Here is a 17,914-nt window from a genome sequence, read left to right on the forward strand (position 1 = left end):
ATCAACCTGCCTATAGGAGGCTTACCAAATAGAAGTTCTTCTGAGAATGGTTTCAACAAAATCAAGTTATTCTAAATTGGTATAGAAATAGTTTACAAGCATGAACATCCCTAAGGTCTTCAGTGGTTTCTCTCAGAAATGGTTTAAGCATTTAACTAAAACTTGTGACTTTTATTGTCATGAGGATTTTACTTAACAAAACTGTTTTATATGCATGAGGTTTGAGAGTGGGTGGAAGAGTTTTGGGTTGTTTTTTTTTTTTCTGTACATAGCTTTAAAGATTATCACCACCACCGAGTGTATAGAATTGATCTTGCTATCTATATACAGTGTAAATAAATGACATTTGGTGGTGCAACACTAGTGGTTTTAGCTATTTAGGAACAACCTTTAAGGCCCAAGATATGTAATATTGCTAAAGTATAATTAGAATCTGGCATAATTAGAATCTGAGGAGTGGCTATTTAGGGGTGAGTTACATAATTAGCTATGTCCATTCATTTGTTTTCATGACTGTATATTATTCCACCACATGAAAACAATTAATTTTAGTTACAGTCCCGTGTTGACCATTTCCATTATCTAGTTTCCTTTTTTGGGTGGGTGGGGGAGTCATTATTACTGATATTCTTATAGATAATGGTGCTGTGAACATTATTTTATTATAGTAAAATACACATAAAATAAAATTTACCATTTTAAGCATTTTTAAGTATACAGTAAAGTGGTGTTAAGTGCATTCAACACTGTTGTGCAACCATCACCACTGTCCATCTCCAGAAATTTTTCCCATACTGAAATTCTGTACCCATTAAAAAGTAATTCCCCATCCCCCTCTCCCCTCCCCACCCCCCAGCAACCACTATTCTACTTTCTGTCTCTATTAAGTTGTCTATTCTAGGTACCTCAATTAAGTGGAATTATCAATATTTGTCCTAATGTGTCTGGCTTATTACACTTAGCATAATGTCTTCAAGGTTCATCCATGCTGTAGGATATACCAGAATTTCCTTCCTTTTAAAGGCTGAATAATATCCCTTTGTATGTATATACCACATTTTGCTTATCCATTCATCTGTCAGTGGACACTTAGGTTGCTCACACCTTTGGCTATTGTGAATACAATGCTGCCATGAATAATGGTATACAAATATGTGTTCAAGTCTCTGCTTTCAATTCTTTTATGTGTACATCCAGAAGTGGAATGCTGCACCATACGGTAATTCCATGTTTAATTTTTTTTTTTTTTCCTGTACGCGGGCCTCTCACTGTTGTGGCCTCTCCCATTGCGGAGCACAGGCTCCGGACGCGCAGGCTCAGCGGCCATGGCTCACGGGCCCAGCTGCTCCGCGGCATGTGGGATCTTCCCAGACCGGGGCACGAACCCGTGTCCCCTGCATCGGCAGGCGGACTCTCAACCACTGTGCCGCCAGGGAAGCCCCATGTTTAATTTTTTGAGTAACTACCATACTATTTTCCACAGGGGTTGGACCATTTTACATTCACACAAGCCAATCCACAAGGGTTCCAATTTCTCCATTTCCTCTCTAACACTTTTGTTTTCTGGTTTTTTTAGATAGTAGCCATCCTAATGGATATAAAGTGGTATCTCATTGTGGTTTTGATTCACATTTCCCTAATGATTAGTGACGTTGAGCATATTTTCATGTGCTCATTGGCCATCTTCTTTAGAAAAATGTCTTAAAATCTTTTGCTCATTTTTGAATTAGGTTGCTTGTGTTTTGTTGTTGTTGTTGTTCAGTCATAGGAGTTCTTTATGTATTTTGGATATTAATCCCTTATCAGATATGTGATTTACAAATACTTTCTCCCATTCTGTGGGTTGTCTTTTTACTCTATTGATAGTGATTATTTCTTTACATGTCTACAGAGTGATTATTCTTGTACATGTCTCCAGAGTCCTTATGTAAGCTCTTATCTAGAGAATATACTAGGAGTTGCATTTCTGGTTATTGTATCTTCAGTATTTCTAAATCTTACCAAATTGTTTTCAAAAATAGAGGTACCAAGTTACATTCTCACCAGTAGTTCCCCTTGACACATTCTTTTTTTTTATTATTAGTTTCTGCTTTATAACAAAGTGAATCAGTCATACATATACATCTGTTCCCACATCCCTTCCCTCTTGCGTCTCCCTCCCTCCCACCCTCCCTATCCCACCCCTCCAGGCGGTCACAAAGCACCGAGCTGATCTCCCTGTTGACACATATTCTTAGTCATACTTGATATTAGCAGAATTTTTAAAATTTTGCCCATCTCACAGGTATGAAATGATATGTCCTTGTGGTTTAATTGTAGGTGTGAATACAAAATGGTACAAGCATTTTGGAAAAGAGTATCTTTTAAAATTAAACCTTACTTTCCATAAGACACAGCACTCCCAGTCCTAGGTATTTACCCAAGATAAAAGAAATTTATGTCTTGTACATGAATATTAAGAGCAGCATTATTTGTAATAGAAACAAAGTAGAAACAACCCAAATGTCCATCAAGTGATGAATAAAAATGTGGTATATGCATACAGTGGAATATTATTCAGTAATAAAAATGAACTACTGATATATGCCACAATATTATGCTGAGTGAAATCCACACCAAATACAAAGTAACACAAAAGACTACATTATTGGATGATCTCATTCATATGAAATTCTAGAAAAAGGTAAAACTATAGTGACTGAAAGCAAATAAGAGGTTGCCTGGAGCTGGGAGTGGGGATTGACTGCAAAGGGGCATGAAGAAACTACAGGTTGATAGAACCATTTCGTGCCTTGATTGCAGTATATACAAATAACAAATTTCATCAGACTGTATACTTAAAAATGAGTCAATTTGACTGTATGTCAATTATATTTTAGTTAAGTTACTTTAAAAAATTACAGGTTAAGTTCAAATCTCTCTTGATTGTGAACATATTTTACTTCTGAAATAATTAATACAACAACAAACAAAAGTCCTACGGAGATGCTTCCAGAAATTGACAAGTACCCAGGCATTTCTCTATATTTCTCATATATTTCATGAAAGCTGAAACTTGTAAACATAAAAAGATTTGAATGAACCAGGCTGTGGCTGATGAAAAATCATTGGAATCGTACATCAGCATCTCTCCCCAAATCTTTCAATAGCTTACAATGCTTTTCAACTTCCTTCAGCACAGGTTTCCAAAGTAAAATATTCTGTTTTGATATAAGTATCTAATAAGGAGTTTGGGATTAACATATACACACTACTATATATAAAATAGACAACCGACAAGGATCTACTGTGTGGCAGGGGTCCCCAACCCCCGGGCCACAAACTGGTACCGGTCTTTGGCCTGTTAGGAACCGGGCCACACAGCAGGAGATGAGCAGCGGGCCGGCCAGTGAGCAAAGCTTCATCTGCCGCTCCCCAGGGCTCCCTGTCGCTTGCATTACCGCCTGAACCATCCCCCTCACCCCGACCCCCGGTCCGTGGAAAAACTGTCTTCCACGAAACCTGTCCCTGGTGCCAAAAAGTTTGGGGCTGGTGCTGTATAGCACAGCGAACTATACTCAATATTCTGTAATAATATATATGGGAAAAGAATCTGAAAAAGAATATATAAACATATATGTATAACGGAATCACTCTTCTGTACACCTGAAACTAATACAACATTGTAAATCAACTATATTTCAATAAAAATTAAAGAAAGTATCTAGTTATTTGCTTGTATTTTAAGATTCAGTTCCTTTTTCTAAATAGTCAACTTCTGAAATAGCTTATATTTCCTCATACTAAGTTGCTTGGATTCCAAAGAGTGATTCCTCACACAGAGCATTAAACAGTGACTTTCTTCAATCTTACTTAATATATCTGAAAAATCTCAGGACATTCTCTTGTTAAAAGAAATATTACTTGATTTTTTTTTGTCCAATTAGCGAATAAGGAAGGGTACAGACACATAACAGTCATACAGTGGTACCATTATATTAATGTTTTTGAACAGGTACTGATTAATTTTGTCCAAAATTTTAAAAATAATAAGAACTAATTATAGAAAGCAGGTAGAAACTTATGAAAAGCAGTTTTAAAGATACTCTTACTGTACCACAAAAGGCAAGAGAGTATTCTGAGAATGCAGATTAAAAAAAAAAAGATGAAAAAAAAATGAATGGCAAGTCTTGTGTGCTCGTCCCCATGACAGAAGTCAGGAAAAGCAAAATCTAAGCTCTGGTTTGTAGGAGAGAAGTAAAGCACATGTTGTAAATAAGGCTGGTATTGTGCTTTTCCTTTCTAAAGAAGAGGGGGGCAGCTTTATAGTATGGGCTATCATATAAATAACAGAGTACTTTGTTATTTTGTAGTTAGTTAACCAGTATTTATAGCAACATAGACTATTTTTCATGTGTGCTATTATATAAAAGCCATCACCCTCCTGCTCTCCACCCCATTTTTCCCTATTTTTCCTCCCTGTCCCTTGTTTTAGTATTACAATGTTCTGTATTTGGCAACTAGCTCATCAGGCCCTCAAGGACTAGAGACATATGTTTTATTTCTCTTTATTCCTGCAAAGCATCTAGCACAGGGCCCCACAGAAAATAATCAATAAATGTGGCCAACTTGCTGCCCCAATACTATCTAAAATGTATTTATATGTATATAAATACTTCTTAGATTCCCTAAAATTATCATAGGGATAATTGGATGTTCAGAGTTTTATTTAAATATTAACTGCTTATAAACCCCCTTCCATGGTCATCAGCCCTCCTTCTTAAAGTTCTGCCATGCCTTCATTAGTATGGTTTCATTGGACAGGAAAATCAGTTTGTAAGATAATCACTCACATTCAGTCACAGTAGCCACAATTTTTTGAACAACAGTCTCATACAGGGTCGAAATCCCCTTTGAACAAAGCTTTTATAGAGTAAAAAGGCATTTGTCTTCAAGCTTCCTAATTATATTCACTAAATGCTGTTCATGTTGTCAACTTTCCCCCACTGTGAGAATTACAAAATCAGTCATAAGATTAAACTCAGAAAATGACTACAGCAATTCACAGAATACTAAGCCAGCTGGGTTCATTTAAATCCTCTATGGAAACAGTCTTTGTGGTGAACCTAGCAAGACCTACAGCTAGTCCCATAAATCATCATTTTTTTGGTCTGCTCCAGTGCTGAAATTATTTATTGCCACTCCTGATATATGGGAGACTCATCAAGAACCAAAAAAAAAAAAGCTTTTTTATAAACTAGAGAATTATTCATCTCTGCCAGCCATACTACCCAATAGAACAGTTAACTATATTCATTATTGTTTAGTCACAATGACTTCAATGAGTATCTTTATGGCACAGTATTAAGTTGACTGCGTTTTTCATATCAATGTAAGAAGATAAAATTTTAAAAATGAAAGAAAATACAGATGTATTCGTTGTTTTTGTTTCCTTGAAATGAGTCTGTATTTAATGAGTCATAAACAAAGCCATATATGAGTCCCCTACTGGAAACAAATTACACCCCTCACTATAGTTCTCTATACAAATATATATTGTTGGCTTTTTAAATAATTATTATTGGCAGAAGATAAGGAGCATGATATGGCAACTCATACTTTGCATTTTTAAAAGCTCTTTACAAGTTTGTCAATTTACATGTAAGAAGTATTTAACTCAATCTTATTTCTCTCTGATCATCCAATTCTGAAAATCATTGCTGAAACTTTCTCACTCCTTCATTCTCTCTCTCTTATTTTGTCTCTCAATCTCTCTCTCCCACTCTCATTCTCTCTACACACACACACACACACACACACACACACACACTTTTTGATTGGGTCTGGCTTTTAATTCCTTTTTCTCAATCCTTCCCCTAACATAAAACTTTCAAAAACTGGAATCTCTTCCATATCAAAAAGATCATGTGTTTGCGTAGGGAAGTGCAGTAACTAGGCATAACTAGTCCACAAGGCAAGTGTGTACGTATGTACAATATATATTCATGTTACCCCTCATATCAAGTTATCTAGACTAATGGAAGGCAGATTTAACTGTAACACAGAGAAGTTAAAACCAGGGCTAGCAGCATAGGCATCACAATATTAAGAATTACAGCTAAGAGTCTTGGGTGTGTGTGTGTGTGTGTGTGTGTGTGTATGTGTGTGTTTAGAGGACAGAACATCTTCACATATATAAGTAAAATAGAAAAAAAATATTGAGAGGGAAAAAAAATGTTTCCAAAGAAGCCTGTATTGACAAGGAATACTAATCAAGTCTGTATCAGACAAATTACATTTATAGACTACTGTTCTCCAGAGAATTTAATAAAGTGAAAATTGGGGGAATATAATGAAGTTTTCACACAACCTATAGTGTTGTAAATGTGATAATATCTAAACAGATGCAATCAAATTCTGAGAAAACAAACAAGTGTTACATTTAAAGTATTAGCTGACTAATTTGCAGCAATGGAGGTAAATTAATGAATATTTCAACTTAGAGAAAAGTCTTTAAATAAGCTCATGGAAACTCTGTATTTTTAGAGGGAAGTAGGAAAATAAATGTGTGAGTCTGTTTCTTTTCATCAGAGCTCAAGATTTCAAAAAAGGTATTCTCATAGACATACTCTTTCATAACTACACCAATTTGAAGTACATCTACAAAATAGGTTAATCCCTGTGCCTAACATGATCATATAGTTTTACCCCTGCTGATACAGCAGTCTTTTCTCCCATCTCAATTCTGTAACGTAGGCCACAGAGAATAAGAAAGATACAATGCGTCTCCACATTAACATAAATCTGGGAAATGTTGTGACCATTTGGAATAATTGAGATATCTATCTTAGAAGAAATCACCTCTAAAGACAGAAACACACACTACCTTCATCAAGTTTTCTTTCTACTTAAGGAGTCAATCTGTATGTGCAGAACACTATAGTATAGGGATATAAAGAGACTAGGTACCTACATCTTAGAAGTGGAAAAAAAGCTGATTTTCAAACTGAAGGACAATCTTCAAAGCATTTGGTAGCGTATTCACGGGATTACAAAATTAGGGAGACGGGCTCATATGTTCCCAACTCTTAGAGGGCTGTATTTTTAAAAAGAGAACCTCAGAAGTAGCCTGTGTTTTCCTCAGATTTTTAAATGGCATGAAGGACACTGGAGGTGAGGACTCTGGATTGGATTTCTGAGCTGGTATCCACACATCTTGATTACTGGAGAAATGAGATGACTGAAGCAATCTTTCAGTATTACCATTTGCCCATGTGCACAAGTCCACAGGCACTGATTAATAATATGTGCTTGAGGACATATAATGAATAACATCTGGGAATTAAAAGAACTTATGGAGAATTGTTTCTTTAAACAAATAAATTTAGAGTTCTTTAAATTTAAACATTTCTGCATTTACTGACTTAAGTAATATTAATGCTTGCTCTTTGAAAATCACAACTTTGGGTATACTGATTTTTGTGAAGAACTACGGGGAACAAAACCCTTGACACAGTTATAAAAACTGAATATAAAATGTCACCACTGACATAGTCACACAAGAGTTGAACATTCATCTTTTCAACACTGAATGCTTCTCAATGATGAGAACCCATTAAGCACAATACAATACAACACAAAGGATTTAAATAAAGGTCGACCATCAAATAAGCTGAACAAAGAAAACCATTTAACATTAAGAATGATATCCTGTCCTTATGTCATTCTATGGTGCTTAGTTATTTCAAAGTCAACAATGGTGAATGTTCTTGCTTCAACGTAATATAATGAGACACAGACAAACCCTTAACTTGAGATGTTTGTGTCTATTGGTCATGAATAATGAACGAATGATATGGTGTATCACTATTTTATGTGGTGACATTTTAAAATGCAAAGTAACATGAGTGAGCACCTCTGTATTTTGCTGTAGCTTTGGATCTTAAATCACTGATTATAACAGGTGAATCATAGAGATCACCAGCTGAAAACTCTGCTGCAAAGAGTCCACAGGAAGGAAGGCTAAAAGGACCCACAGGGAATAAAAGGAAAGCTTGGTAAGAGGACCTAACATTCCATCCAACCCTGTTCTTGACAGAGAATCTAATCTTCCCTTACACAGAATTGTTCCAGGACAAATTGTCTCCCTCAAAGCAATTTTCTTCTCAGCAAATTATCAATCACATCTCCCCCAAATCCAAATAATGCTATACACTGTCTTATAGGAGAAAGCATATTTGAGTGATGCAAAAGAGGTCATCAAATTCTAAAAACTACCTTGAGCCACTGAAATAATTTGAGTCCCAGGAAATGTGGGATTCTAACTTTGCCTCCAATACTGAGTGATCCTGGATAAGCCATCTCTCTGGAGAACAGATGTTCATTTGTAGAAAATATGTATTGAGAAGAGCAGCCAACCCTGCCTCCACAAAACTGATATGGTCTGAGAGCCTGTACATACAAAGCAAGTGATTGCTCTATAATTATGTAGATTATTAGGTGTTATTTTATTACAAATATATAGGTTCCACTACCTGGATACATTAAAATCTATTAGAGGAAGACAAACTTTCTATTAATATTCCTCTAATGACTTCTATTTCAATTTGAATAATAAAAAAGAGAGATTCCTCATTTTACAAGCCACTGGAGAGTCAAGAAAGTCCACCTGTGATTTTCCCCATTTTCAGTACCCTGTAAGGGACAGAGTTGGTTCTGTAATGCTTCCTTGAAATGAGCCACATATGACTAAACCTTCTGTTACAACTTAGCGAGAGGCAGTGTGTTGCAAGGTTTTGGACACAGAAAACCTAGATTTAGGCCCAAACGTGGACATTTAATAGCTTTCTGATCTTGAAAAAAATTGCATAACCTCACTGGGTTTTAGTTTTCTAATTTTCAAAATGGGGTTAATAATAGTAAACCTCTCTGAATCACAAGGGATACATCTAAACTGTAAAAGCATAGGCAACCAAGTGTGTAGACTAGTGACCAGGATTTATTGACCTTTGCTAAGGTGCCTTTCAGTATATTTTACAGTGGTTATTTTCAACAATATCTTTGGTTTTAAATTAATAGTCCCATATTTATTTATCAACCCATATTTGAGGGTGAATTTTTGGTTTATATTGATAGCAAACAATACATTTTTTATATTTTTACAACTAAACCATAGCATAGTGTTACATTTACATATTTAATAGTTTCACTGGTAAAAATACACTCTTTATATCTGTGAGACACTAAATTCTCTCACTTAAAAAAATGCTAATACTTATGTTGAACACTCACAACAAATCCTTTTATTTAATCAAATTGCCTACCTTTCATTCAGTAGTAATCTATTGAGGGCTTCCTATACAATAGACACTGTGGATAAAATGTAGAATAAAATAATAACCACCCTCCATGAGTTCTGAGTCTTTAGAGAGAAAGAGAGATAGAATAATTATAGTGCAGTGTGAACAGTCCTATAATAATTATACTCACAGTGTGTAGTGGTAACCAGAGAAGAAGAGCTAAAGGGTAAAAACCAGATGAAGAAGAGTAGCAAAGGACTTTATAAAAATGTGAAAGGCAAGCTGTTCCAGTTACATGTTTTTAAAAAAAGGGTGAGAGAGAGAAAGATAGAAAGCGTAATCAGGAGGCCAAGACTCTACCTCTAGTTTCATAACTAAAGTGACCAACTGTCCCAGCTTGCCTAGGACTGTCCCAATTTTAGTAGTGAAAGTCCTGAATCCCAGGAAAGCTCTTAGTCCTGGGTAAACCAAAACAGTTGGTCGCTATATCCAGCTTTATGAACCTGTCACCTAGTAAGAAGGTGGCTGTCTGCAATTCAGAAAGAGAGCCCTCACCATATACCAACCAGGCTAGCATCTTGATCTTGAACTTCCAATCTCCAAAACTGTGAGAAAATAAATTTCTGTTTTTTTTTTGTTTTTTATTATTTTATGACTTATTTTTTTAACATCTTTATTGGAGTATAATTGCTTTACAATTGTGTGTTAGTAAATTTCTGTTGTTTAAGCCACCAAGCCTACGGTATTCTTTTATGGCAGCACGAGCTGACCAACACACCAACCAAAGTATTTCACTTCTCTAATGGTCAGTTTTCTCATCTGCAGGCTGAAGGGGCTAGATTAGATACTTTCTAATGTTAAGGTTCTAAGTTTAGATAGAGATAATCCACATCATTTCAGCTAAAAACGATTAGATACTGTAAAGTTTTTAGAATACTTAGATGTAACTTTTTGCTTAGATCTTTTATATATTTTCTCTTGAATTACAAATTTCTAAATTGTGCTTCCATAGACAGCAGTCATTTTCCTTACAAATCACATTTTCTGGTACATTATATTTTGTACTGAAACTGAACCTAATTCACTCTCCATCTTACAACTTCTCTAGGGGAGATAGATGCCTTCTTTTGTATACTTGGGGAGATATCTGTAATACTCTGTCACTAATACCATGAGATGACCTCTAGGAAATAAGGCCTTTATGTTACATACACTTTATATAAATGATGAATCTTAGAAAAAAGTAGCATAATTACATTACTTTATTAACCCTACTAAATTAAAGTTAGATATCTAAAATTTTCTCCACAGTAAAACTAAATGTTTTCTTCAGGTTCTTTGTATGCCATATTTCACATCTGTACAAAAACACATCATTATACCATATCATAATTTGTTATGTCTCTCTGTCCAGCTACAATGACTGGAAAGTCACAGTATGGGTGAAGGAGATATTAACTCAAGGCAGAAAAACAAAGGTTTTTGGCCTTCATAAGTTATAAAATGGGCTGTGAGTGATTTTCAAAAAAAAAAAAAAATAGTTACGGAGGCAAGATACTGAAGCTAGTATATAAATTACTCAAAATCTTCTCACAACCTGCCAACCAATGTTATTTGTTTCCAACATACACCCAATATTCAAGGCAGTGTAGTTTTCCAATTCAGCTTCAAACACATCATGATTATTCCTAGTCATATACCATCATTAAAAAGAACTACTACCATTTTTTAACATTATAATTCTTCAAAGTACTGTGACAAAGATCGTTTTATTTGACCCTGAAAACAACCCTATGAAAATACACAAGGGGCATGGTATACTTCCTCATGTATAGATGAGGAAACAGGTTTGGAGAGCATAAGTGACTTGGCCATGAAAATTTAGCTAGTGATGGGCAAAATGGAAGCTAAAATGTAAGTTCTAAGGCCAGTGTTCTCCCATCTTATAAGGTTATGGCTTCTTCCCTTTGTATAACTTAATTATACCTATTCTTCAAGATCCTTCTGTTCTAATTTATGAGTACCACTCACCGCCACACCCATCACCAAAAAATTCCTCCCTCCTGAAGTCCTGCTAATCTGAAAGTAATCTCAATGGCCATTAATTTTTATATTCATTGCTAGAAGTATATTGTGACATTATGTAATATTCTGTATGTATATTTCCTGGCTACTCAACTGTATCACAAGCTCCTTGAGCTTTCTATGTGTCTTCTGTAATGTTTGTACTCCCTGGTATACCGACCATCTGTTTTGTTTTGCCTTTGTTTGTTCAGGCCTGGCTTTTATCCCTTCATCTGCCCCTAACCTTCGGTATCCTCATCCTTGGTAACAGCCTCCTTTAGGGCATGACCAATCATTCATCACAGTAGTCTTGGTAGCACTGTCACTCAAGGTTCTTTGCCCTCCCTTGGACAAAGGGTATTCTGATAATCTACGCCAGGCCAATTGGTCTCTCTTTCTAATTAGAATTTGAATCAAATACAAGGAAAGGAGGAAGAAAATGGAATATACCCCAGAGGCAACTTCCTGGAAAGATTTTCCATTCATTCCTGCTCTCTGCATTCTCAAAGCTGCCATAGTTGCTGCTCTTTTATTTTTTTTATTTTTTTTTTTTATTTTATTTTTTTTTTTTTTTGGTTGTATGTGGGCCTCTCACTGTTGTGGCCTCTCCCCTTGTGGAGCACAGGCTCCGGACGCCAGGCTCAGCGGCCATGGCTCACGGGCCCAGCCGCTCCACAGCATGTGGGATCTTCCCGAACCGGGGCACGAACCCGTGTCCCCTGCATCGGCAGGCGGACTCTCAACCACTGCGCCACCAGGGAAGCCCGCTGCTCTTTTAAAGGCCAAGTTCTTCAGCCTTTCCTCAGTTTCTGGCTGAGCTCCTCCTTATAAATTCTATTTTTTGCTTAAATCAGGCAGAGGCACTTTCTGTTGCTTGCAAACAAAGATCCTTATCTGATATACCCACAAAGCTTAGTGCCTAGGGAGTGCTAAGTATTTTTAAATGTTTCATTCTTATGTAGATTATATGTTATTACACACTGAAAACACAAACAACAAATGGCCTTGAAGTACAACACTGCTATTGGTTAGAATTTTAATAACCAGCAGGCGAGCAGGGGCCAAGCTAACATTGGAGACTCATCTGCATAGAAATGACTTTTATTACAGTTCAGCACCCTGGATTGGAGACTCACAAAGTGATACTACACTGTTGCAAATGAACAAAGTATTTTGTGGTGAGGGTAGTACTTATAGTAATGGTACCATTTAGTGATATTTGACATTTAAATTAACCCGTCTGTTTTCCTTTTTGTCCCAAATATTATAGGAGCCAAATGTGACCATCTGAATTTTTAATATTACTTTACTACAAGAAACATCTGATAAGTTTAACTGCTTATGTTGTGGTTCCTTTTTAACTAGGTGAATATTTTAACATAATCTATAGCTTCATGTGAAAAGCAGTAGATTACAGTTTTAAATTCACTGAGAAAAGAAATTATCATTGAATATTAATTAGGTAAATGGTATCATTTTAAAAGCATAATCAGTGCCCTGCAAAGCAATTTCCCTCTGCTATTTTTTAACAACAACAACAAACAAACACTGAGAGAAATCAACCAAGTAATCTTTTACAATATAACACAATATAACTGGAATTTAACACCAATTCTAGCTAATCATACATCAGTAGTTAACTCAGTTTCAAACAGTTTATAAACCTAAGCTAACTATTTCTATGTACTTCAGTAAATTTCTGTCATTTTAGACATTTACATCTACTCAGAATCCTTTGTATTCCAGGAGCATCCTTTTAATCCTAGATATTGTGGGAATATCATGCATGCATATGATATTTCTTTCTTAATGACAAGTATTTCCCTGAAGATAAAAATCCTACTGAAAAGTGGGAGAGGGCAGAAGATTTTTAAACATTCACTTCTTTCTCTTTTAGAACATCTATTACTACATGCTAGTATTTCCCATAAGATTATTTTTTATTTTATTTGAAGTTGGCAAAAATCTTTGTGCAGAATCCTTTGAGCATACCTCTAGTGATAGATGTCAGACCAGCGCTGTGTGGAAGAACTTTTATTTGACAGGTAGATGACAGGAAGAAGCCTTTCTCCAAAATACAAGATGCAACTGTACAATCCTTCTGTGAGATTAATATAATCTTTTGTTCCTACGTATAAATGACTTATTCATTCTTGCCTCAAAAATATCAGTTCATGTAATTAATTTGAAATTAAGACACTTTAAAAAGGTACATATTTGTTCAAATTAGGATAGTTTGTTTTAAATGTTTTTTTTTATATGGATTAAATGTGGAACAGGTAACAATACAAATTTCCAATGATATTTTCTTTTAATTTATAATATTTTTGTAATCGCCAACCAAGAACACTTTAAGATTCACTCACTGTGCCTATAGTGTATACTCTAAACAAGTAGCATCTTGATAAAATATGCTTTTACTAGTGTTGAGTATATGATGTGCAATAAAATGAAAAAGTCTTAAATATTTAGTTTATCCTATAAATCAGGGTGTGAGTTATTCTAATTTATTACAAGCATAGCCTTATTCTTGTTGGTATTATCAAATAATTGCACATGTCCCCTAATATCATAAGAAGAGGGACCAAAAATATTTTTTTGACAAAAATCTAGCATGCCAGACCATCTTTCCCATCTTTCTTGCTTTCTTTCCTTACACCCCTCAAAAATAAATCGGGGGTAAACAGATATAATTTCATTATTCATCCTACTATCTACAAATATTATTCTTTATGTCTATCCGGGTGAGAACTACCAGGAGCAAATCATTTTTGATACATATTAAAATGCTAGTCCATGTATATGTAATGCACATCTATTTAATGCATGAATAGAAAAGAAATTTATATCCATTCCTAGATTGGGGATTCTTGTAGTAATATACTTCAAGAACTAACCAAAGTTCTGTAATGTTTTCAGATGTGAAAGAAAAAAAAAAGTGAAACAATGGTGAGATGTCAAAGATACATCGCTTGTTTTCAGACTTATTTTTGTCTCCAGCTTTCTTACAGGCCTTCCCCTTAGAGTCTGTTCAGTTTTCTTGTGTAACAGACAGATCTTTTCCTTTAATAAGGTGGTTTGCGCTAACCTAGAAATGGACATATACCATCACTTTTGCACTTGTCTGTTTCTTTGTTTACTTTTCACAAGAATGAAAGCGTAATCAAAACAATAAAACGATTATCACTTGATTTTTAAAAAAACTTTTAGTTAATGCACTAGATACCTAGTATAAGTTTAATAACACAACACTATTCAACAATAAAGAGTATTATTTTCTTGGAGGAGAAAAGGCAAAGCATATTCAGAAGGCAATTTCTGGCTATCACCTCATTGAATTTAGCTCCTCAAATACTTTTTGGAGAGACATAAAATAAGTTTGAAGGGACTGAAATACAAGATTGCATCTACTTTATAAAAGCAATTTTATTTGGACCTAAAAACTCCAGAAAGATTTGATCAGCAAGAGCTGAGTACTATACTACAAAAGAATTTGCAGTCTTTGAGATTTTACTACAGTAAGGTTTTTAAAAATAATTTATCTGTTTTAATTTAGATACAATTCACGTGCCATAAAATTCATCCTTTTAAAGGATACTTTTTTGGGCTTATGTACTATTGCTATTTAAAGTGACCCCTCTCGTAGATGAGATTATTGCTGTAAATTGGCATTATAAAGTGTTATCTTACCTTAGAGAGAAAGTTGATCTTAAAACCCAAAGACTGGGCATTTCTTGAGCCTGAGTTCATGTAGTTTCCAACCAAAAGAACTAACTCTAAAAGTCTGTTAAAACTTTCACTTTTCTTCAGTTCTTCACAGGCCAGGGTTACTGCTATGATGCTTGGTTTGATGTTGTTTACATGTTCTTCAAACGTGAGCTTGAAAAGAATACTATTGAGACGAGGACGCAACATTTTCACTGAGCTCATCTGTAAGATAAGGAATGCTGTATAAGAATATATATATAAAGCCTGCTATTTTTCTCTCTAGTAGGGATCATTTTATAGACAATACTGTAAAACTTCTGAATAAAATGAATTCTCTCTGGGTTTTAACAAATATTATTCTACTTTGTTTTAGACATTTCAAAGGAATATTTTTTTTCAAAGTTTAAAGAAATAGCTGTTCAGTTTTAAAGGAATAAATGAAATCATCCTTACCGCATTAAGAAAATATTATTGAAGCTAAACAGTTGCTGTATGTTAACTGCATAATCATTAGTCACCAATAGCATTTAAACTGCCAAAAATCTGTCCCTGAGGCAAAGTACGAAAATGTACAAACATGACATTGAGTTGAGTGAATAGTTGGGCCACATATAAAAAATGTACACGATGACAGAAAATGTAAGTGCAACCACATTTCCTAAAAAAAAAATTACATATCAGTATGCTGTCTGAAACCAGAAGACTATCTCTGATTGAGCATTTAATAATTTTAAACCTATGATTTTATTAATAAAATGTATTAAATATTTATATATGCTCTAAAGAATTTCACCTACTTGACAGAATGTTGATGTTAAATAATTAAGTTATGGTAAAATCACATGAACTTACTTTTAAGTACATTATTCAAGAAATCTATATTGATTTTCTTCAAAACAGTTCAACTTAGGTTTTAATTAATTGTTTCATAGTATCGGTGCACATTCTCTATTCCCTTTGGTATAGCTCCTACGATAATAATTTCTTTTAGTCTTTAATTCCCCAAAACTCCAAGTCATTTCACTAGTTTTTATTCACCAAAGGAATTCTGGGAGAGAGGTGGGGGGAGGGTAGACACATAAGAACATAAGCACACACACAATGAAATTATTAACAATCCTAATTACATTTATTCTTTTTACACATATAGCTTAGTTTTCTTTTTAAATACAAATGCCAGGCATAGTGTAGGCATGAGATATCTGTAGACAACATGAAAAGAACTTGACAGCATAAACAAGAGTCCTTAAGCCACAAAGAACCCTTCAAAAGCAGCAAAATGAGCTGCTGAATAGACCCTACCTGCTCTAATACAAAAGCAAGCATAATTTATCATTTTAACTCTTTGAAATGAATTTTCACATTAACCATGGGTGTCTGCCTGTCCAAAAATTAACCTTTGCCGTCTGCTAATCCCCCATACGCTTTCATGCTTTTTATAGGCAGATTATAAAAGTATGCTGGGAATATCCGCCTGTTACTATATCTACATAAGTCAGATCACTTATCAATAGCTTTTTTTTAATACGATCAGGGTAGTATTCAAAGCATCCTACTGGGACTTCCCTGGCGGCGCAGTGGATAAGACTCTGCACTCCCAATGCAGGGGCCCAGGTTCAATCCCTGGTTAGGAAACTAGATCCCACACGCATGTCGCAACTAAGAGTTCGCATGCCACAACTAAGGAGCTCTGGAGCCGCAACTAAGGAGTCCACCTGCCGCAACTAAGACCCGGTGCAACCACATAAATAAATAAATAAATAAAATCTTAAAGAAAGAAAAAGCATCCTACTATTTCTTCAGTACTCGCATGGTAACTATAAGACACACCATCTACTCACAAAAAGTGTCCAATATACCTCAAAACTCATAACACAATCACTTGAAAACTATACCTAGCGATAGAACCAGCCCATGATTCTAAATGGGTAAACAGAAATTAAGTGCTGGAGATGTTCACTGAAAGAAGAGAAAACTTTAAACTCTATGACTACAATGTTTAATGAAGGCTACACAGTAGAGGGGATACAAATGGATAAATAGATAAAAATTAAACAAGTAGAGAGAGAGAGAGAGAGAAAGCGAGCAAACACAAACAGGGACCAAAAGGAAGTTGTGAAAAAAGGTTTATAGGTTAGGAATATATGAGGTATATACCTAGGGGCAGAATTTAGATCAAAGTACCTTAAGATTCCATGTAAAGGCTATAAAATTGGAAGCTAACCACACCAAAGTCTATGTCTCCATGAATGTGCAAATCTCCATGTGTATGTTTGTGGGGGAATCTAAGTTTCTATGTCATTTTCTGCCTTCATTTATGCCTCTACCACTGTCTCCAAATCCTTTCCCACTTAATTTTTCCTTTCTTTTCACTGTTAACTGGCTATCATTAGCACAGAAGTATGTTTCCTATCATTTTATATGTTTAGGAAGTAGTGGTTTTTCAGTCTCCCTGATGGTTAAAAAAGCCATAGAACTACTTTGACCAGGTGCTAGTCACCAAATACCTGTCCTTCTGCCCATGCTCTGTAGGATTTGTAGGAACCCTGCTCACCAGGGTGGCCTTGGTCTGAGATCCACAAGGAATTTAAACCCTAGGCTCACATAGATTTTCTTTTAGTCTTGCTTCAGTTCTAATACCTCTTGTTTTCATTCATATTTGTATCCTTTCTGGACTTTGTATTTCAGTCCTTGGCCTACAAACCCAAAGAGCAGGGATTTGATTTTTTTTTTTTTTAATACCAGCTCCAACCAAAATAATGGACCGAAAGTGTACTTTAGTAATTATAATAACAATAATAACGGCAAATGACATTTATTGAGTACTCTGTGCCAGACATTTTTCTACAGATGTGTTATATACA

The 17,914-nt window shown here is 35.1% G+C and overlaps 1 protein-coding gene across 1 annotated transcript in view; it reads right to left on the reverse strand.

Annotated features, from left to right (window-relative positions):
- DIAPH2 (diaphanous related formin 2) overlaps positions 1-17,914 on the reverse strand; it is an 897,118-nt gene that overhangs the window by 430,276 nt on the left and 448,928 nt on the right. The window contains exon 22 of the mRNA XM_081223297.1: positions 15,033-15,272. Within this exon, the coding sequence (XP_081079423.1) occupies positions 15,033-15,272 (240 nt within the window). The remainder of the gene's footprint in view (positions 1-15,032; positions 15,273-17,914) is intronic.

This window comes from Mesoplodon bidens (assembly GCF_964165515.1).
Source record: "Mesoplodon bidens genome assembly, chromosome: X".
Taxonomy (NCBI): Eukaryota; Metazoa; Chordata; class Mammalia; order Artiodactyla; family Ziphiidae; genus Mesoplodon; species Mesoplodon bidens.